Consider the following 23,838-nt stretch of genomic DNA (forward strand, 5'->3'; position numbering starts at 1 on the left):
TCCATGAAGCTAAATGGAACAAATATAATGCTCAACCCAGTAGTTTCCGTGCCAAAACATTTGAAAGCAGACGTAATGGCAAACCTCACAAACAGCTAAAGAAGCCTCCAACAGTTATATCACCAGAAGACATGGAAATTCTCAAACGAAAACACAGACGAAATTCAATGCCACCAACCTCTACAATGTCACTCAACAAAGTTGAACGATTCGACACAGAAGACGAACTGAACAACACAGCTTCACCCCGAGAGAAAAGTATACTTTGATATCTCGAAAGTCTGAAATAGTTCGACAGGTATTAACCTCATAACCGATTAAGTATCCCCTCAATCATTAAGTTCTATTCATCAGTGCTTTAAATAATCAAACCAGTGTTACAATCCCAGAAATTAACCAGTGCTTTAAACCATTCATTCAACCAGTACACTTCTTCTACTCCATTCAAGTTTAGAACCTTCTCTCAGTGAAATAAACATTATTTTTGTCAGTGCTACTTCCAACGTTTTCTCTGGCTCACAACTTTAACTTATGTTCTAACTTTTTATTCTGAATTAGCCCATCTTAACCTCTTTCACGTTCCTTAACAGCCTTAAATCTTGTGTCAACTTTAATAATTTTAACCTTTATTTTAATTTGTCTAAACTTAACTTTTATTTCTCTTAGATCTTTTAATTGTCTTTAACTTTAATGCTTTCGTTCAAAACACTTTTCTAAGAAAACATAAATTGGGCGGCACCAACAAAAACATGTGTATATCCTTATATTCCTGCAGATTATATATGTTTTATAGAAAAATTGTAAAACCCAGTTCCTTCTAAAAATTTTCATTAAAAATTTTCATAAAGTCCGGTAGTGTCACGCCCCTATTTCGTGCCTCGTAGTTACGTGATTATTTTTCTATAAATATACATAAATAGTGCTATACTTTAGTTCATATTCAGATAGATCTCAAGGCCATATGTAGCCAGTATTTCCAGCTAGGCCTGTAACCCCTAATTTGTTTATGTTTACTAAAAACAACCGCAGATTGACAGTTTACTGATAAACATGTTAAGTACCTGAAAGCCTCAATATTTACCTTTTTGAGTTCCCTGACGGTGAATTTGGATATTTGGTAAATAACTTCTTGAGAAACTATGTACTTGGTGAAGTAATTATTCTGATAAAGTAGGTGCTAATACGGAACTTTTATATGTACTTAACAAACGTCAAGAGACGTACAAAAGCCGGAAAATGCCCAACTTGTAGATCAGTAAATATTTGCGAAGGACCAATACAACTCAAGGTACAACTCAGCGGAACCCACGATAACCAGAACACCGGAGTTCCAGCCTGACAATCAGTTGATCACAATCTCTTGAAAACTTAATAAAACTTGGAAACTTCTTTCTCATTATTGTTGATAGTTCTCGTTAAAATAATTAAAGATTGAACTGGAAAATTTTTATAAAATGCTAAGTTAAAATAGGCGTCCTTAGAGCTTAATAACGACTGATCAAAGCTTTAAAATACAAGGCAATTAGTGGATATATCACGCATCTGAACCGCTCAATAACAGTCTATTACTAGCTAGTTTTATTCAAAATATATGCGCTAAAAAACCGCACTGTCAAACATCAAAATAAGTTCTTGTAAAATGATAATTATTCACATTATTCGCTTCATTTATTAACATTAATAACACCTCGAGAAAAACATTAAAATGAGTGCGTAACATGGTGACAGGAGTTACTAACTGTTTCCCAGTTTAACGGACCAAAATTCTGATTAGTTCCTTGACAAATTTGGCATTTTTTTTCTTCTTTTGATATTTCCTTTATTTTCTTCCACTTCATTACCTCAAGAATCTTCAGCCTGTATCCAGTACACCTGTTTCGAGCAAGACGATAATGCAGAAAGCGATAACAAAGGAAAGAATAGGTGGAAACCGTGACTGTTCCATCTAGGCCTGTAGCCCCTAATTTGTTGATGTTTATTAAAATCAACCGCAGATTGACAGTTTACTGATAAACATATCAACTTCCTAAAAGTCTCAATATTTATCTTTTTGAGTTCCCTGACGATGAATTCGCATATTTGGTGAATAACTTCATGAGAAACTATGTACTCGGTGAAGTAATTATTCTGATAGAGTAGGTGCTAATACGGAAACTTTTATATGTACTTAACAAACGTCAAGAGACGTACAAAAGCCGGAAAATGCCCAACTTGTAGATCAGTAAATATTTGCGAAGGACCAATACAACTCAAGGTACAACTCAGCGGAACCCACGATAACCAGAACACCGGAGTTCCAGCCTGACAATCAGTTGATCACAATCTCTTGAAAACTTAATAAAACTTGGAAACTTCTTTCTCATTATTGTTGATTAATTCTCGTTAAAATAATTAAAGATTGAACTGGAAAATTTTTATAAAATGCTAAGTTAAAATAGGCGTCCTTAGAGCTTAATAACGACTGATCAAAGCTTTAAAATACAAGGCAATTAGTGGATATATCACGCATCTGAACCGCTCAATAACAGTCTATTACTAGCTAGTTTTATTCAAAATATATGCGCTAAAAAACCGCACTGTCAAACATCAAAATAAGTTCTTGTAAAATGATAATTATTCACATTATTCGCTTCATTTATTAACATTAATAACACCTCGAGAAAAACATTAAAATGAGTGCGTAACATGGTGACAGGAGTTACTAACTGTTTCCCAGTTTAACGGACCAAAATTCTGATTAGTTCCTTGACAAATTTGGCATTTTTTTTCTTCTTTTGATATTTCCTTTATTTTCTTCCACTTCATTACCTCAAGAATCTTCAGCCTGTATCCAGTACACCTGTTTCGAGCAAGACGATAATGCAGAAAGCGATAACAAAGGAAAGAATAGGTGGAAACCGTGACTGTTCCATCTAGGCCTGTAGCCCCTAATTTGTTGATGTTTATTAAAATCAACCGCAGATTGACAGTTTACTGATAAACATATCAACTTCCTAAAAGTCTCAATATTTATCTTTTTGAGTTCCCTGACGATGAATTCGCATATTTGGTGAATAACTTCATGAGAAACTATGTACTCGGTGAAGTAATTATTCTGATAGAGTAGGTGCTAATACGGAAACTTTTATATGTACTTAACAAACGTCAAGAGACGTACAAAAGCCGGAAAATGCCCAACTTGTAGATCAGTAAATATTTGCGAAGGACCAATACAACTCAAGGTACAACTCAGCGGAACCCACGATAACCAGAACACCGGAGTTCCAGCCTGACAATCAGTTGATCACAATCTCTTGAAAACTTAATAAAACTTGGAAACTTCTTTCTCATTATTGTTGATTAATTCTCGTTAAAATAATTAAAGATTGAACTGGAAAATTTTTATAAAATGCTAAGTTAAAATAGGCGTCCTTAGAGCTTAATAACGACTGATCAAAGCTTTAAAATACAAGGCAATTAGTGGATATATCACGCATCTGAACCGCTCAATAACAGTCTATTACTAGCTAGTTTTATTCAAAATATATGCGCTAAAAAACCGCACTGTCAAACATCAAAATAAGTTCTTGTAAAATGATAATTCTTCACATTATTCGCTTCATTTATTAACATCAATAACACCTCGAGAAAAACATTGAAATGAGTGCGTAACATGGTGACAGGAGTTACTAACTGTTTCCCAGTTTAACGGACCAAAATTCTGATTAATTCCTTGACAAATTTGGCATTGTCTTTCTTCTTTTGATATTTCCTTTATTTTCTTCCACTTCATTACCTCAAGAATCTTCAGCCTGTATCCAGTACACCTGTTTCGAGCAAGACGATAATGCAGAAAGCGATAACAAAGGAAAGAATAGGTGGAAACTGTGACTGTTCCATCTAGGCCTGTAGCCCCTAATTTGTTGATGTTTATTAAAATCAACCGCAGATTGACAGTTTACTGATAAACATATCAACTTCCTAAAAGCCTCAATATTTATCTTTTTGAGTTCCCTGACGATGAATTCGCATATTTGGTGAATAACTTCATGAGAAACTATGTACTCGGTGAAGTAATTATTCTGATAAAGTAGGTGCTAATACGGAAACTGCATATGTACTTAACAAACCTCAAGAGACGTACAAAAGCCGGCAATTGCTCAACTTGTAAATCAGTAAATATTTACGAAGGACCAATACAACTCAAGGTACAGCCCTGCGGAACCCACGAGCTCCAGAACACCAATTAACCAGCCCGAAAGCCAGTTGACCAAATTCTCTTAGAACTTCATAGAACTTGAAAACTTCTTATTAATAAATGTTTATTAATTCCTGCTGAAATAATTAAAGATTAAACTGGAAAATCTTTATAAAAAACTAAGTTAAATCAGGCTTCCTTAGAGCTAAATTGGGACCGAATAAGGCTTTGAAATACAAGGCAAACTGGATATATCACGCATCTGAACCGCTCAATAAAAGGCTCTTTCTAGCTAGTTTTATTCAAAATATATCGGCTAAAAATCGCACTGTGAAACATCTAAATAGCCCTTGTACAATGACAATCATTCAAGTTAATTATTCCGAATATTAACATCAATAACACCTTGAGGAACACTCTAAAAATCAGAGCGTAACATGACATCAAAATAGTTCGCACTTTAAAATTGTTTGTACAACAATAATTTTTTCACTAGTTTTTTTCTCTTTTTCAATCCCAATCATGGTTATGGGAATCAACGGCGGCTATTTTCCGGCAATCTTCCAGGTATGTTTTCTTATCTTGGCTGTTGTTTCAGATAATATCTGCCTAAATTAGCTGACGTCGACCTTTTTTACCATTCACCAGTAATGAAAACCTTTTTTTCAAATTTATTGAAAATATCAATTGAATCGGTTTGCATGATTAACATTTTAGCAAGTAAAACTATGTTTTGCACCAACTTATTGGCGTTATTAAGTTTTAATCGTTTTTCTTATCACATGCACACACACACATACACAAACATACACAGGCAAACACACACACACAAACACATACACAAATACACAAACAGACACACACATACTCTTACAAACACACACATACACAAACAGATACGCACGCACGCACGCACGCACACAAACACACAAACAGACACATACATACACACACAAGCAGACACACACACACACACACACACAAAACTCACACAAACTCACACACAAACAAACACTCACATACACAAACAGAGACACATACACACAAAGACTCATATACACAAAACACGCACACTAACACACATACGCACTAACACACCACACACACTCAAACCCCCGCACACACACACACGCACGCGCGCACACACACAATCCTGCTCGATTACTCGATTTTGTATTTAGTTTGAGCTGTCCTTTGCGTGTGTAGGAAAGCTAAAGACGGAGTGCGTGTATTGGTGGATGCGGAGGAGTTGTCGAGGGAGAGGGAGCGGAAGGTGGATTCAGTGAGTGGAATAGAGTGAGGGCGGATATGAAAAAGAGGAGGGAGGATGAGGTGGCAGCCAGGAACCAGGAGAAGATCAGACAGATTCAGGACTACGAGGCACTCCAGGTTACTACTCACTCCATTCGGATCTTTTCTGTTTGTGCCCCCCCCCCCCCCTAGTGCGTTATGCGCCCCCAGTTACAGAGCACGTGTCATTAGATAGTAAATCAGTATGTAAAAATATTGCAACTGCGTCTGGGGTGTGCAAATAATATGCACCCACTAAGCTGAAGTGGGGGGGGGGGGGGCACAAACGGAAAAGATCCCTCCATTCTTATCAAAATGCATCAGTTTTTGGATCTATCTCCCCAAGTTCATTGGGTCATTTTATTTGTGACCCCGAATGCACGTGCTCTTTACTCCTATTGGTTTGCTACGTTCTGGAATGCATAAGAGGGTGCATAACGTACCGGGTGGCATACAATTATAACTTATTTTCTCAATAGACATGTATCTTGCGAACATGAGGACTCATGAATGAACACTATTCTATCCACTTTCTACGAGATTGTTTTGATTATTTCAACCGTTACATAAAATACGGGCGAAAGTAGAAACGGAACATCCGAAATTAAAATTGAATCATCCGTTTGTGCCCCCAGCTTAGTGGGTGCATATTATTTGCACACCCCAAACGCACATGCCATATTTTATAGTGATTTACTATGTAATGGCACGTGCTCTGTAATTGGGGGGCACAAACGGAAAGATCCCAAAATTGAATCTCAATTGTTTGAACAAAGAGGGATGTGTTGAATTTCAGGATATGGTTGATGAAGCACGTGCTGACATAACTGCACGAAAAGAGGCATACAGACAACGCATTCTACAAGCAGAACAGGAGAAGTTAGACGCATTAGCAGCTCTAGAGAATAAAGCCAACCAAGAGTCTGAGAAACCTACCTCAGCTAGCAAGAAAGGCAGCAAGAAGTCACCAAAGAGTTCAGCTAAAGGAAGCAAAAAAGGATCTGCAAAGGGAAAGAAAAAGTAGCAGTACTCGAATTATAGTTAAATCAACTCGGTTGTTCCAGCTATTCTGTTTCGGAAACCTGAGCTGAAAGGCCGTAAATTTAATTCCTTAACGCCCCTCGGGCGCCCCTGCTATTTCAACGTGATAATGTGCCATATAACAATTTTTTTTTAGCAAATTTAATTTTCAATTGGAAAATCTTGGTTCATAAACGATCATTGTTATTATCACAAGTTCAGCCCAAATCACCAATGGAATCACTCTCGCTTGCTTCTTGAAAAAATTGTTTGAGGTTATACTTCCTGCTCTTGCTTTCGAATTTTCCCTCCATTGATTTGCATCCGGTATGATAAAACATAATATTTTGAGTTCCCCACTCATTGGGTGAGTCGTCAAAAACTAATTTGAGTTTAATTTGTACCTGTCGTCATAAAAGGGATCAGAAACAGAATATATGAAGTTAAGCTACTCTGATCAAACTGTGTCTCTATCCGATTAAATTTTATCATGAGTCATTTTATCATAATTCACATATCTACTATCAGTTGTTTGTTCACTGAGCAGACAGGTGCATTGCAATATCGGACTCAATTTCACATTTGGATTTAAATTTAATTTGTGGCGCTCGGACTGATGGATGTCTTTAAGTCGTATGAGATAATGAAGGAAGTTGTTTTGAGAGGACAAAATGGAAACTCATCAGTGTCAGCTGTACCTTGAGCTGTCAGAACAGGTAACCAAAACTAATAAAAGGCGAATGGAGAGTAATTTTAGAAGTTGTAATTCGTGTTTAATGGCCGCCGTCAGCCTCTCAACGGCTATTATTTAGGCGCTCTCCTTTTTACAATCCAAGAATTGGATTGTATCGGTGCTCTGTTTTTTACAATTCAAAGAATTTAAATTGTATTTGGGTGCCGTCTTTTTTAAGATCTATCTGTTCACACATTTTCATGACTTCTGAAGTCAAATTGGAGTGATGATTTGGTCACGCCGAAACAGGAAGAGGATCAATAAAGTGAGTGGTTTTGCGGTGCGAACTTTTCTCATTCTAATAGTTAGGTAGAGTGAGAAAACTGTGTATGGTTGAGCTTAACTCAATAATACTAATTAGTTTTCATGATATTTGAACGCTGATTATAATTCAATGTAACTGGAGTCAGTAAAACAGCTAATCTGAAGAGAAAAAATTGTATGAAAAATAATAAACACAAAACTGGAAGTCCCTAGAGGCTTTACAATCACGTTTTTTGTGCTCAATTCTAATCACACCTGATTTAGGCAATATTAAGTTAAAAACCGTTTATCAAATCTTTTTTGTTGAATCGATTTTTCAAAATCGTTATCACCGCTAAAGTACATTATAAATCAATTTGTGACCTTTAACTATTAGTTATCTTTAGTAGGATTGCAATTCTGCCATAGAAGGTTTTTCAAAAGGATTTGAGAACTAACAAAAGTCACCTACGAATTTTGCTATCTACACATTTAATCAGTAAAAAACTTTATTTTATCGCTACGCAAAACGTTAGACCATTTTTCTCGTAGTCCCTTAGGTGCATGATACAACTCAACGTACTAATGTCAGATAGCTATTGTGGTATTTGAACCATATCTATAACTCGATGTAACGAGTCTATGAAACGGCTCATTTCCGGAGAAGAAATTTTGTTAAACTATATAAATTTTGATATGGGAATCTCTGGAGGACTTAATATCACGTTCTTATTGCCTAAAAAACTAATCACAATTGGTTAAAACAACTTCAATTAAAAAAACTATTGATTGTTTTTTCTGGAAATCGGTTCCGAAAAACCCTATCACCAGTGAAGTACATATGAAATTTTCTGCTTAGACCTGAGAGAAAACTTAATTCAGTGCAAAAGTTTTTGATCCCAATAATTGAATTTTCGGTGTGGATTTTTCTCTGTAGGAGTGCCGTTCTCCCGTGAAAGCCGTATAGAGCTTTTTTGAAGGCTAACAAAATTCGCCATTTCCATTTAAGATTTTTGATATATACGCATTTAATCAGTAAAAAATGTTATTTTTGTCCCTACGCAAACGTAGGATCAACTCTTTTGTGTCCCTTAGGTGTATGGTTGAGATTAGCCCTACAAAGTTTAAAAGTTTTTATGGTATTTGAAAACTGATTATGATTCAATGTGACTGGAGCCAGTGAAACAGCAAATTTCAGGAAAAAAATAGTTTAAAACGTTATTAACATAAAGCTGGAAGGCTCTAGAGGCCTTAATATCACGTTTCTTGGTGCTCACAAAAACCGAATTGATAAAGTAAATATGATTTTTTTTGTTTAGTCTCGAGAGAAAAAATAATTTCTGGCAAATAATTTATGACCCCTATTTGTGATTCTTAACTGTGAGTTACCCTAAGTAGGAGTGCCATTCTGCTCTAGAACCCTTTTTAAAAGGAATGGAAGACTATAAAAAGTGATCTTTCACGAATTTCGACAAATACACATTCAATTAGTGCAAAACATTGTTTTATCGCTACAAAAACGGTTAGATCACATTTGCCGCATCCCTTAGGTGTATATGATCGACGTAACAGACGTATCAAGACTTTCTGCAGCTCTGACGACACAAAATTGCTATGCCAAGGCGATTTCTGCTTGAATGGTGCTCAAAATGATCTATACTTGTTACGGATGTGGGCTTATTGTAACTATTTGTCTCCTAATTCAGCTGAAAGCGGTTTTTTAAACATCAGTAGAATGTCATTGTATAAAATACATGTTGGTGATGTTGAAATGTCTTCCCTTACTATTATTACCGATCTGCGAATTGAGGTATCCAAAAAAAATGAGTTGGAGTCTTCACATTCAAACAAAAATATTAAAAGCTCGTCAGTCGTTCAATTACCACTGTTCCGTAAAGCACAGTGTTCCGTTCAACCTCAAATTCATTTTTTTCAAGGCATGTGTTTTGTCGGTTCTTCTATTTGAATCCCCGACTTGGTTTCCTGAAGCTTCTGAACTACGAAGATTAGAACAGCTCAATATCCATGGCCTGAGTTGGTGCTTTGGTTGCAATGACTGCTCATCCCTGCTAAAATTGTCAAACCATCTGCCAGTATGCTTTGAACATACTGGGCATGATATAGATTTTTTCGCGGTAATCTTAAACAATGAGAATTGCTTGCATTTTGACGGATTTTTCAAGTTGGACTCAAAAGTCTTCAACCTATAATTTATTGATCGTTAACGTCTGGCACTCACACTATCCAAGAAAAAATATACAAAAAATAGTTTTTCTCCAGAGTTGAACGCGCATTCTAAATGACGCCGGGGATGTATAAATGACGCCGCAGAGTTGAACAGTCATGAAAAATGACGCCGCGTAAAATTGTTGATTAAACTTTTTCAGATTATTAAAGTTAAATTGTAACATTTTTGTCTTTATGCTACCATTTTATCATTTAAACCCTCAGAAGGTAATTAAAGTCTTATTCTAATTTTGCTGCTACTTATCACTTGTAAATTACATATGAAACTTTCTGTTTAAGCCCGAGAGATCAATTAAGTGATAAGCAGAAAAATTTTGATCATAATTTCTGAATTTTTAGCATGATAATGATATTTTTAACTCATAATATCATGTTTATTGGTTGATTTAATATCATGTTTATTGTGGATGGTTTCGCCATCTACACATTTATTCAGTAAAAAACGTTAGATTATCGCTACGCAAATTGTAAGATCAAATTTTCAGAATGTCTTCAAGTGCAAAACATGTGTTTTTTCAACAAAATTTTTTGACGGTCATCTTGCAAGATTCCTGCAAGATAAAGGTCTGGATCTTGCATCTTGCAAGAGAAACGTTATTTGCCAAAATCTTGTAAAACCTTACAAGATAAGCGGTGGAGTTTTCTGGGGAAGGCAATTAGATGGACGAATAAAGTCCTATCCATCCATGAGAAATTACTATCAAGAGAACACGATAGTTGTTCTGTTTATAAATTAAAGATAGGCAATCTTTCCCCCAAGATCTAGTGTTTAAGGTGTTGGATTAATCAGCCTAGTAAGGCAATTGCGAAATTGTGGACAATTTTAAGCGCTTACGGTAATAGAAGCTTTTTTGGAAATTCAGGTAGAGGTGTTTGTTTTCGGAATGAAATTGACGGTGATGTTGCTGAAATTTTGTTCGATTACTATATACAAAAGGTCTTATAGGCTAATGCTAAAGGCGTAAGGACGCGTTTCTGACTAGATCTGATTTCAGTCAAATATTCTTGTGGACTTCTCTCAAAAAGCTTCGGCTATACGTAACTTTTTGGTACAGTAGTATGTACAAGTTTCGCGTTGTGGTTTTAACTATTCAAGTTGGATAGTATTTTTTTAAGGTTAATGATATTTAATGATTGAGCAAATTCATCACAGCGCAACTAGAATGTTGCAAAAAAAGTACATGTGCATACAATTTCAAAATTTACTCCAGTTCAGCAGCATAAACTGACCTAGAACTACGAAGAAGAATGTGTTGCACAATTTAACAACACATTAGAACCAACTGAACAAGCAGCGGAAATCTGAGCTCAAGTGAATTTGTAATTAACAAGTGAAAAAGTGTGTCGGCAGTCATTGTATTAAGGCATCCTAGAACCAACTACATCTAACCAACTATTAATCACTACATCTAACTAACGTGCTACTAACTAGGTACTAACTTACCACTTTATGAATCTGAGCTAGTCGGAAGTTTCGCAGCTTAGTTTCGCATCAGCATTTACTTCAAAATGGAGATCGTTGAAAGATCCGAGATCAGAACCAACGTTTTTAGTTGAAAAATTAAAACCAAGAGGAATATTTTGCTGAATTTATCATTTTACACCATAATATTGCAGCCCTACAGAAAAAACGTTGGGTGAATCTGAAAACTTTTTAGAAGAAATTAGCAATATTTGAAATGACAATTAATCTAGTTATCATTCAGAAATTCTTTAAAAAATCATTAAGTTCTTCAAAAACTTTTTAGAAACAGAGCTGTATAAATTCTCAAGTTCTCTAGTCAAAGGATTACATTCAGCAAAGGTTTTGTTACACTTTTTTCGATGATTACATATTTGCGTAACCGTTTTCAACTTGTTCAAGGACTGTTGACTTGATTGTTACACAACAATATATTTTGGAACTCCTGTAATGAAATGAAGGCCTTAAACCAAAAGACTCTTTCTCATTTACTTGTCTCTTTTGCATATAAACATTGGCCTGTAGTTCATATGGTGTAGTTCATATGGAAATACCACCATTTATGAATGTCATAGCTTATTGCCTGATAAATCAATTTTGAAGACAATGAAAACTAAATTGGAATAAATATAAAACTACTCGAATTTGTACACAATTGTTTGCAATAACTCGTCGACATCTTAAGCATATCGATATGATTGTGGCCAGCATTCATCAAAGGTTTGTCAGCTCGTTTAAAATCAATCCGAATTGTTATTAATTAGTCTTATAGCAATTATACATTTTATGCAAGTTCAATTTAAAATCTGCTTTCGATCGGGCTTATTACGGATTGAAGTCACCATCTATGAAATAAAAATCTTTAATTCTTTTTCTGATTGTTTACTTATTTGATTAAAAATAAATTATTTAAAAAAACATGACCAGCCGAGCATCAAAAACATTAAAATTTATTTCAATTGCTTTTTTGTCAATTTGGTTACTGCATTTACTATCTGTACATTTCCATAATACTTTACTAAGCGAGCACAAAGGTTACATTTCGTCTCTTTTGGAAGTAGGAGCCGGTGTTCAAATCAGATACTCCAGCATTGACTCAACATTGCAAGAACAATCTATTTATATTCCGGAGATCCTAACTACCTCCAAGACTAACACAACAGTTCTTAAGGTACGTGACAATTAAGTAAGAAATTCAATGATTATCATAAAAACCACAAAAACGAATGAAAAACCCGGCAGAGTAGGAAATACGAAAGAAAGATACCTGTGCAAAATAGTATTGAGTATGAATCTAAACCCGTGTCAAAATTTTGCTTCCGAAAAATGGTATCTCCTGCTGTATTTCGAGCTTGACAAAGACAAACGAGGAAAATTGTAATATGTGTAGTGGTACGGTATAGATCAGAGCGATCGTTTTATAATAATTTACAGAGGTGAAAAAAAGTTGGTTTGATGATGTTTAAATTTGACGTTTAATCTGTGATTAAGTTTCAGTTTTCAATTTCTGGTACTGGGGGGGGGGGGCACAAACGGAAAGATGAAAAGATCCAAAAGAATTTTCCTAGTTTGAATGCCGAGTGTTGTAATAAACCGGTGCTTGTTTGTGTCGGCTAATGGGAACGCAGAGACAAATCTTGTAATCGATTAGTTAAATTAGAAACAATGGTTGACAACTGTGGCGATTAACACAAAATTCAGTCCCTATTTTTTAACCCAAATTACCGCACTTTTACATTCATGGTGATCCCCTTTAATTTATAACTTTTTTGACTTCTTGTGACGTCCGATCTTTACTAGCCATTTATTATGATAATTTACTTCTCCAAAAGATCAAGCGTCAACATATCACACATAACAATATGAAAAATTGGGGACAAGTCTGGTATAAATAGCAGGTGTTAGCTCCTTGTTGCATTCACTCATTTCATAAATAACCAAGATCTAAATCAGCACGTGGATTGATGTACGTATATCTTTTCATACTTTAAAAATTAGCATTATACTTTCAATACTCCTGTCATGTTAAGTGTTTGTTCCGAGAAGGACATCACAAAAAAGTGATACTTTGGCCCTCCCCAATGCTTTTGTGAGTGTGTATGCCGGCATGCGGTAAGTAGTTTAGCTCTAATAGTCAACTTTCGACTAACTTCCGAACGAAGTGCACTTTTAAGGCAAAGTGCTTTGTCTTTCCGTTATTCATCGATTTTTACTAAGAGCAATACAAGCTTGATTGTCTACAAAGACGTTTACTGGCTGCTGGATTTCTAAAGTTAATTCTCGAGATAGGTTTATTAAATGTACTGCTTCTTTAATTGCCTCAACTACGGCTTAAGCTCAGCCTCAGCTGTTGAAGTAGATACACACTTTTGTAACTTGATTGCACCTGAACTATTATTAAGTTTAAAACAAAAACCACTTGTACTTATTCTATTGTCTATGTTGCCTGCCCAATCTGAGTCTGAAAATCCTGTTAACTTCAATTTCTCACTTTTTCCAAAATCATCGTCTCTGATTTTGTCTGTTATAGGTAACGTAAACACCCCTTTGCAGCATTCCAATGTCGCTTTCCAGGATTTTGAACCAAAAAACTTAATAAAATATCTGCGTGCGCAATATCTGTTCCACTCGTTAATGCCAGACAATTCAGGCATCCCACTATACCCCTATAGTCACATATCACTAATATCACCATATCATCTACCCAAAGACACACTATTCCCTCAATAGCGTTTTCACTTTTCTTTATGAAAAAACACTCATCTTGAATAGCCGGCGTGAAATTTAATTGGCTGAGAAAATTTTTGATTGTTAGGTACCAATTTCTATCGGACTGTTTCAATCCAAATAAACTTTTCTTCAACTTACAAATTAATGAACTGCCTTGCTTGTCGAATTTTCCAAAGCCTTCGGGCTGTTGCATGAAGATTTCTTCTTCGATGTCAGCGTTTCAGTATGTTGTTTTGATATCCATTTGTTTCAAATTGTTGTTTTTATATACTGCGTAGCTTATCAGTACTCGAATTGTTGAGAGGTGTGTTGTTGATGGGTATATTTTGTTGCAACCCCGACCTGGAACTTGGCTAAATCTTTTTGCTACGAATTTTGCCTTAAACCTTGTTATCTCCCCGCTAAGAACAAATAACTTAAGAACAATGGGTTTATTTCCTTTGTTCTCTACCAGTTCCCAAACTTTATTTTCCACTAATGAGTTGTATTCCAATTTCATTGCTTCGTACCATTTTTTATCCCTAATTGCTTCATCAATAAACTTAGGTAGTAATTCGTTATTCACAATTTCACCAAGAACGGCTACTGGGTTTATATCTCTATCACCAACTGACGGATGCTTGTTGACTATCTCCACCTTCATTTTTTTGACTTCAATAAACATTTCGTTCTCGTTGAAAGTTACATTCAGTGATTTTCTACACTTAAGGAACCCTTTGTCATTTGGAATACCTACCAAATAAGTTTTACTATTAACTGAAGACCCCGGGAAAATTGAGAAGTTCTATCAATCTTACCTCGCAAACTTTTTTCAACGTGAACGAAAGCTGAATAATCAAACACTTTGATAGATTCTAAGCTGGGTTTCTTCTTGTACATTGCCTGAAAAGGTGTCTTCTGAATACCTGAACGGAAACAAAAGTTTTTAATCTCACGTGCCATTTTAAGTGCATATGGCCCATACTCTTTTTCTAAACCCGACTGCTCTAAAAGACATCTAGCCATTGGCGTGATTGTCCCCCAATCCCTTTCAACTTTTCCGTTTTCTTGTGGTGTATGCGGTGCCGAGAACTCAAGCCTAACACCTTTTTGTCTATATAATTGTTTTATTTCATTTGAGACATATTCCCCTGCACCGTCACAAACTATAAGGTTCCTGGTTGCCCTAAGTCTGCAAAGATGCAAAGAACTGTTCAATTTTTTCAAAGGCCTCGTCCCTTGACCTCAAAAAATAAAGTTTCTGATATCTGCTAAAACTATCCACGAATCCTATTGCATACCTGTGGCCATCAAACGCTTCCTGTTTGATTGGCCCTAAAATGTCAGTATGGACAATTTCTAATGCTTAGCTTGCTCTTGTTCCTGAGTTTTTTGGTAATGGAAGTTTCGTTGATTTATTTAGCTGGCATGTTTCACAGTTTGTTAAGTTGTGCTCGCTTAGTTTTAATCCTACTGTGTGATCTTTCAGTTTGTAATTTTCCTCAATATTATTATGGCCCAAACGCTTGTGCCCCAAACTAAGGGGATCTTCGTTTGCTAAATTGCACCTCTCTGAGGTTTCTAGTGCATTAGTGATGGTACCAGAATACTCCTTGTCTATATCTATGAATAAACTTCCGTCTTTAATCATATGACTGGTAGCACTTGAATCCAAAAGTAGCTCATTTGCAAGGTTGTTTTCCGAAGTTTGAAAGAAGCAAAAGATCTCTTCCTCCTCTTCTAAATTCTGCTCCTCAACTAATTTTTGTGACCTTCTCTAATTGATTCTCCTGCTTTGACCTACAAACTTTTTCTCAGGTTTTTGTTGCTTTCTACAAAATTTAGCTTTATGTCCCTGCTCACCACACTTAAAACATTTCATTGGGGAAGCTTTGATTTGTTCATGAATCGTTATCTTAAGCCTACATTCTTTTGCAATATGTTTCTTTTTCTGGCGGTTGAAACATTTCCGTTCCTTATCAAAGAAAACCCTCTCTGTTCTCGTTTTTATATAATCATTATCGAAGTTTATCAGGTCTCATTTAATTTCCACTAGAGTTTTCTCGTCTTTGCTGTACTTCACGAGGGTTGCGAAATTTTCATATTCCTTTGGAAGCCCTTTTAGAATTTTTGAGACAAACATTTGTCCACTGATTCTTTCATTCACTAGTGTTAAGTTGTATTCCATATCATCTGCTCCGGTGAGATAATTTACTATACTCTCACTAGAAGTCTACCTATGGCTCGTTAATTGTGCTATCCATTTATGTAGCTGAGGTCTCTCGAAACTTTTGAAGCGTTTTCACAGTACATCGCAAGCTCTAGTGCCATCACCCTTATGTGGTCTAAGAAAAAGAACTGATGTTTTGTCTAAAGCCTGAACTAACTCGTAACACAAAGTCTTGTTTTTCTCTTCTAATTCTTCCCGCCCCTTTTCTATAGCTTGCCTGCGTTGCTCCTCCGAAGAATTATTTCTAACAGTTTGCATATAATCTAGATAGGTGGCTTCTCCACTAAGAACTTTACCAAGTTTTAACGAGTGCATACGAGCCTCAAACTGTTCAGCAAAATACAAGAACTCATCCTCACGACTGCTGAATACCAATTTTTCTGATTTTGAGCTTTTAGTTAGGCCTTCCTTACTTTCGTTTAATTTCCGTTCGTCTTAAACTAACTCTTTGGCTTTAAGTGTTTCCTACAGAATCAAAGACTTATGCTACCCCAACAACTCTGTTCTTTGTTTTTCTAAGCTAGTACTGCTCTAAGTAAATAATCTTTTGTAAAAAGAGTCGGCTGAGAAAAAATCTTGTTCGGACTTAGATCAAAACTCCTTTCCTTTCTACAGCGTTTTTGAATCTGTTGCCTGTTGCTGGCTTTGTTATAAGACGACGAAGCGGTCATCCGTTATGTTTGTGTATCAAAAAATGTTTTGTAGCACCAGGTTAGCACTTGTTGCGAATGGTAGCACTGTTAGAGAAACATTAAAAAAACACTCAGCAAAAATGGTTTCGTCGGCTAAATTAATCTTGAAGTTGATGTTCTTTTCGAGTTTTGTAGTATCCTTGACAAAATCAAAAGCAGAACATTAAAATTGAGCCAGGGTTTTTCTGCCGCGATTAAGCACGATGAGGATATCAACATTCTCCGAGGATAATGTACTCGAACCGTAATCCTAGTCCTCTTTAAGAGATATTGTACCACCAACTTATGAGTCTTTCGACCAAACTTGTATCTTAGGGAAGCACAGCACACACTACTGAAAATGAAACAGTTGTTTGAGCTGAGCTGTTCTCAGCTATACTAAGCAGTCTTGGTTCCCCAACAGCACTGTTTTAGAATTGAACCTTCGCGCTCCTTACTGATCCCCCACAACAGCTCCACTCACTCTTGCCTTCACAAGCAGAATCCACTACTTAGCTACACACTTAGCACTCCACGATTGAAGTCCCCCAACCAGGTACACAAGTTCTCTACTCCACAGATGAAGTCCCCCAACCAGCCACACAAGTTGCTCTCTTCACAAATGAAGTCCCGCAACCAGTTATACAAGCTTCCAACTCCACAACTGAAGTCCCCTAGCCAGTTACACAAGCTTCCAACTCCACCATTGAAGTCCCCCAACCAGCTACACAAGCTTCTTACTCTTGCTTCTTCTGGTCTCAGTGGGCCACTTCTTGGTTAAATGGCTTGTCTCTCTTTGTCCTCTCTGTCTTCCTCCCCCAGTGATTTCAGTGACCCTCTTTTATAGCGGAGAGGCGCAGCAACAAAGTTATTTACGACGGGGTTTGATTACTTAAATTAGAAAAGCTCTGGGACCATGACCTGTCGTCTAATGGGAACGCAGAGACAAATCTCGTAATCGAATAGTTAAATTAGAAACAATGGTTGACAACTGTGGCGATTAACACAAAATTCAGTCCCTATTTTTTAACCCAAATTACCGCACTTTTACATTCATGGTGATCCCCTTTAATTTATAACTTCTTTGACTTCTTGTGACGTCCGATCTTTACTAGCTATTTACTATGATAATTTACTTCTCCAAAAGATCAAGCGTCAACATATCACACATAACAATATGAAAAATTGGGGACAAGTCTGGTATAAATACCACGTGTTAGCTCCTTGTTGCATTCACTCATTTCATAAATAACCAGGATGTAAATCAGCACGTGGATTGAGGTACGTATATCTTTTCATACTTTAAACAATTAACATTATACTTTCAATAGTTTGATTGTCAAAGCTGATCGCCACTTGGTCGGTGCTGTCGTGTGCCTTGACAATTCAACTAGTTGACCAAATTCCTCTTTGCGTGTAGTCTTTTTAGATTGCTGCCTTTTGGTTCGTTTGTTGGGTTCGGTTCAAATTCTCATGACCAATAGTGGTCAGGATAATTTTGTTTTTCTTGTAATTTTTAATGGAAAACCATGTCGACTTGCATTCAAGTGGCTTGAAGCAGATATGTGATGTTTGCATTTCATAGTGGTTTGGAGTGAGTGACCCCCTTCTCGGCTAAGTCATAATCCTCATAAGCCGACGAACGTGAATTGAGGATGTCTTCGGTTTCTGCAACTAGTGTTTGGAACGCCGGCTGAGTTAATTTTCGGCTTCCGCGGACTACAAGGAATTGAACGTCTATTGGGTATTCTGCTGCGACAACTGAAAACATAACTAATCGTTGTTCAGCTTATATCGTTTTCGGAATTTGACTTTGCTTTTTTTGACTTCCCACAACAAAGTTTATGTCGTTGTGGGAGAAAATGACATTATGGTGACTCCCATTATGTAGAGACCCTCAAAAAACTTTAAATCCAATATCCGAGTGACGAGGCAGGTGAGTATGCCCATATGTTTCAGTTCTGACCCTAAGTTTTTTAGCCCTTTAATATGGAAGGGCGCAAACATGTCAGCCACTGGGTTACCGTGTTAACAAATGGGTACAATTTAGACAAGTTCATAAACCTGAAGGGTGAATGCCATTTTTGTCATCGCATTATCTGCACGCAACCGTCTGCTGATGAAGCAGTTTTTCCCGAGTTTCTCAATGACCTGCGTATGCCAATCATCATCCATTTTTAATACGAGCTCAGACATGCTGGATATCATGGTTACCAGAGTAATGATGCTTTTTCAATATATAGTTTTGCAATTTTGCACCTGCTATTGAGGTTCTATGAGGTCGTTATGGAGAATGTATCATTTGGAAAAGCAAATCTCATTTCTGCCATCTCTCAACTCTCAGTTATCCACTGCTATTGAGAAAAGGCGCGATAGGCAACAATCTGTCTGTTTTATAGAAGGTTAAGCTTTTTCTGAGGCTTACAATTTTGTCCAGGAAAACGATTCTGGTGCGCTCTTTACGGGCAGATATTTGTGCCGGATTCTTGTCGGGTGAAAAGTCATCCGGGGCAGGAGCGGTCTTGATTTCGGTTGATTTGGTCTTACGTATTGCAGTGGCTACAGTCCTGTTTGTTCACAGAAACCATGACTAGGTTGAAAAGCTTGCAGAATCGACTATTATTACTTGAAAAAATACAACTTCAACAAAGAGTTGAATGTGTATCTGCAAGTCCCTTAAACTCCGCTGCAAGTTTTGTACCGTATTTGTGCTCAAAACTGAAGGTACTGTGAGCTAAAATGCTTGAATATCAGTCATGCTAATCGTAGCCATTTCGCTCTCCTACAAAGCAGCCAGCTCCACTCCCAAACGTTTCTGCTTCAGGCTCCAGATTTGGATAGCTGACCTGTTTTACTGCAGCCAGCTTTGACTTGCAGATAAATTGCTGATTTAATTTTCTCCCGCTTGAATAGGTTGCTGTCATATAGATTACTGCTGCTATGGCCGACAGTTGAGCATCTGTGTGTGCAGTTCGTGAATTCAATTTGTATATGGGATTTATCATCAAGAGTTTGAATTGTGGCCCTTGTTTTAAATTCCCAAAGCCACTGCTGGAGCTCATTGACATTGTCTGGTGATACCAGTTGGTGGGTCTAGGACATAAACCCCCACGGAAAAAACACCCACTTAACTTTAGATAGGAAATAAACCCCCACGGAAAATAATCCCCACGGAAATAAACCCCCACGGAAATAAACCCCCATTTTAAAGTTGTATTTCGGTCGTGATAATTTGTTCAGTTGTGATAGTTTCATATCAAATCCCACGGGCCGCTGAGGCATGGCCAAACGCGCTAAATGCGCAGCTCTTTAATAGTAAAGTGGGGGTTTATTTCCGTGGGGGTTTATTTCCGTGGGGGTTTATTACCGTGGGGTTTATTTCCTATCTAAAATGAAGTGGTTTTTTTTCCGTGGGGGTTTATTTCCGTGGGGGTTTATTACCGTGGGGTTTATTTCCTATCTAAAATGAAGTGGTTTTTTTCCGTGGGGGTTTATTTCCGTGGGGGTTTATTTCCGTGGGGGTTTATTACCGTGGGGTTTATTTCCTATCTAAAATGAAGTGGTTTTTTTTCCGTGGGGGTTTATTTCCGTGGGGGTTTATTTCCGTGGGGGTTTATTTCCGTGGGGGTTTATTACCGTGGGGTTTATTTCCTATCTAAAATGAAGTGGTTTTTTTTCCGTGGGGGTTTCTTTCCGCAACCGCCAGTTGGTCCCTGTTGCACTTCTCGTTGGCAACCGTTTGAAGTTCAGAGCGGATTCAAATAGCGAAACATGAGGCTGATCGAATCGGATCAAACAGAGATGAGACAAAATTGTCCCTTGTGTGACGTTGTTATTACCAACCTAATGGAGTTTTGGTTTTGCAAACACCAGCGTATATGAATATGGGTTTCAGTTCTGACCTTATGCGGCTCCCTTTCAAGCTTCTTCCGCTGATGTGAACATCTGAATAAAGTTGCCCATGCGACAAAGTAATAAGTTTTTAGATGCTTCTGTCTGATGTCATGACAATTTTTTGCAAATCAAAAACTGCGCAGACTGGAGGGAGACTATACCAAAAATTTGGCAAACTTTTTTATATTGTCTGTTTTTCTCCTTTTTTGATCAACAAGAAACGAAATTTATCTTGTTCCTTGTTTTTATCGGCTCTTGCATGAACATTGTCTCTAGGTCTGCTGCTACTGCAATTTTTCACCGTCGAAATCAGAGTAGTCGTCCATGAAGATGGCACAAGAGATCTGACCCTGTGCATTGTCTAACAAAGACCCTTTATACTTTGAGGCGGCATAGGTCACTCATCTTGTCAGGTTGGCAAGTACCACACTTTTTGGGCAATTGAACTCCATCCTAATGTTACGTGCCCGTTCTTCAAATAATTCTGGCCTTGTAGCGTTGCTTCAATTGATTTCTAGACTCTTCTGATGTGCGGCCGATTAGACATTTGACATTCAAAAGTTTTTAGGCAAAGTGATTTTGATCTTCCAGTCTCAAAGTACCTGCTGGTGTGATGAGTTTTTGGGGTTAAGGTTTCAATTGTGTTTCCTCCTGCGAATTTCTCTTTGCTGCAAACTTGAAGTCCACCCTCGTAATAGATTTACACATTTGTACACCCAAAAATGGAGTAGTTCCTCATCGGGTTCATCAACGTGTTCTTTATGTGAATGAACAGGGTGACGCGTCAGCTGGTTAGCTTCCTGTTGGCTCCTCTGTAGTATTCTTGCGGTTTGGGCTCCCTTTTTCCATCAAGAAGAGTGGTGGCTCGATAAGGTGTTCCTGCTTTCTCAGTTGTAAAAGATTTTTTTTTGTGATTTGAACTGACATTGTTGCCTGATGAAGAGGATTGTGAAAAAAATTCCTCTTGCAGAAAGATTGCTGTGTTTGCTCTCTTCTCGGTTCGTACTCAGCTCTGCCTGCTTTGCGATTTCCGTTCCTCATATTGTTTGCTTCTGATAGTTTGGAGTCGTCTCAGTGCATTGTGGAACGATGAGAACTATTACCTCTGTCCACAAGACATCCTATTTTGAAGGAGGCAAATTCGTCGTCTGGTACTTTGAAACCGTTGACACAAATATTGTGCTCTAGTTACTGGCAGTCAGGACAATATTGTCTGATTAATCTTTGCAGCGGCCCAAGTTGTTGAGCACAATTGACAGCGCGAACTGGAATGATATGAACTCTAAATTTTTGAGAACTAAGTATCCTTCTTTGATCTGATTTCTGCTGTCTTTTTGTTAAGACATCTTCAAAAATTTCAGCAAAAAAATTATCCAGTCTGCAATGTCGGACAAAATGGATTGCTGTTTTTACAAAGTTCTTGACATGTTGGTTACAGCGAATCATCTTTGAAACAAACACTTGGTTTTTCTACTGACTTTGAAAACCCCAGAAGTTTTCATAGCAGACCAGATTAAAAAAGTGGATTCGAAATTATCTGTGCCAATCGCTTCAGAAAGTGGCAAAACTACGTGTTGCGGTTCTCCAAAATTGTCGATTAGCTCCAACGATGCTTCATCATAGAAATTTCCGTTGACTGAGTAGCACAAATGAAATTTTTTGCTTTTTGAATGACTCCGAATGTTTGAGCCTTTGTTATTGTTTGATTTTCAACAATTGTTGCTTCGAAAAAAAAGTAACATTGTTGCCAATTCAGAAATTTTCTCGAGAAGTGATCCATCGTGTTGTAGGAAAAGTTAAATGCACTAGTGATTGCTGGGTACTGCATCCAGTTAAAATATTGCAGTGATACTGATATACTGATACTTGGAGGCCAAGCTGTTAAAATATAGGTTTTGGTTCACATCTCACTTATTTGCTATAATTTTGTAGGTGGAAATGCTCCGATTAAAGGCCACAGCAATGGTGTTATTGTTTTTCAAGCACAATCAAACTGATATTTTTTTGTTCAGGCTGATGTACCAGCTGATCATTCTTGTTTTTAAAAGAATATGCGGCTCAAGACTGGTGATGTCATATTCAGATACCAGCTGAGGTAGAACATTTTTTATTACATAAGGCTATTAGTGGAGCCAAAATGTGTGTTGGAAAACGTCTACTTTGAGGGACATTTTTAAAAGTGGACTAGTTGCTGGCGTACACTGACTGCTTTGTCTAGTTACTCTTTGCAACGGCACAAGTTGTTGAGCAAAACTGACAGGGCGGACTGGGCTGGAAAGGAATGTTATCGTTTCTGAGTTTTTAAGGATTTTGTGTATTCCTCTTGGACATGATTTCTGCCGTCTTTGGGAGACACCTTCAGAAGTTTATTAAACAAATATCAAATCTGCAAAGTCAGACAGGATGGATTGATCTAGCCGCAAGCTCTTGTTTGTTCCAACTAATCTTAATTGAAATATGCACTTTCCTCTACTAACTTCCAAAACCGCAGATGTTTTCAGATCATTTTAAAAATTGTTGAGTCAAATAGTCTGAGCTAAACGCCTGAGAAAAGGGCGAAAAAAGCGGCTCCAGTAATCTAATTACTTCTTGGTTTTGTATATTGTCTAAATTGTATGTGTTAGGCGCTGAGTACTTGTTGTGGTTTCCGAAAATTGTCAATTAGCTCCTGCAATGCATCGCCATAGAAATTTTTGTTGCATGAGTAGCCACAGGTGAAAGTGAAATTTTTAGCTTTTGGAGTAAATGAGTTTGTATATACTTCCTTTTTGAGCCTTTGGTACTGCATGATTTTCAAGAATTGCCGCTCTGAAATGACAGTACCATTAAATCTATTTCGAAATTTTTTCTAAGAAATGATCCATCGTGATGTAGGGGAGATTAGGTTCACTAGTAATAGTTTTGGAGGTGATGGTATGTTTTGTCACGGTTGCAGAAAAAAACTAAAACCTGGAGATAATGTGGTTCTACTTTTTATAAAACCCTTGCCTACAACAAGTTCTGTTTTCACTTGCTTGTCATCAGGTGCAAAAGCTTATATTTAAATCTGTTAGTGTTGGTTTTAGAATGTAAGATGGGTTTAATCAAGCCTTAAAAAACGCTTCTTTACCAAATTACAGCTAGAAAATTTTCGCTAAACAAGAACGTCCTATAGTCTAAGAA

General features: G+C 37.1%; 2 protein-coding genes across 2 annotated transcripts in view; both read left to right on the plus strand.

Moving 5' to 3' along the window:
- LOC142343099 (androglobin-like) overlaps positions 1–7,014 on the plus strand; it is a 307,512-nt gene extending 300,498 nt beyond the window's left edge. Inside the window, 3 exon segments of the mRNA XM_075394786.1 lie at positions 5,384–5,451; positions 5,454–5,566; positions 6,264–7,014. Coding sequence (XP_075250901.1) covers positions 5,384–5,451; positions 5,454–5,566; positions 6,264–6,491 — 409 coding nt within the window. The 3' untranslated portion in view covers positions 6,492–7,014.
- Positions 7,015–11,234: 4,220 nt separating this feature from the next.
- Positions 11,235–23,838, plus strand: part of LOC142342340 (uncharacterized) — a 30,462-nt gene continuing 17,858 nt past the window's right edge. The window contains exon 1 of the mRNA XM_075393640.1: positions 11,235–12,343. Coding sequence (XP_075249755.1) covers positions 12,092–12,343 — 252 coding nt within the window. The 5' untranslated portion in view covers positions 11,235–12,091. The remainder of the gene's footprint in view (positions 12,344–23,838) is intronic.

Source organism: Convolutriloba macropyga, chromosome 7, assembly GCF_964194025.1.
Source record: "Convolutriloba macropyga chromosome 7, txConMacr16.3, whole genome shotgun sequence".
Taxonomy (NCBI): Eukaryota; Metazoa; Xenacoelomorpha; order Acoela; family Convolutidae; genus Convolutriloba; species Convolutriloba macropyga.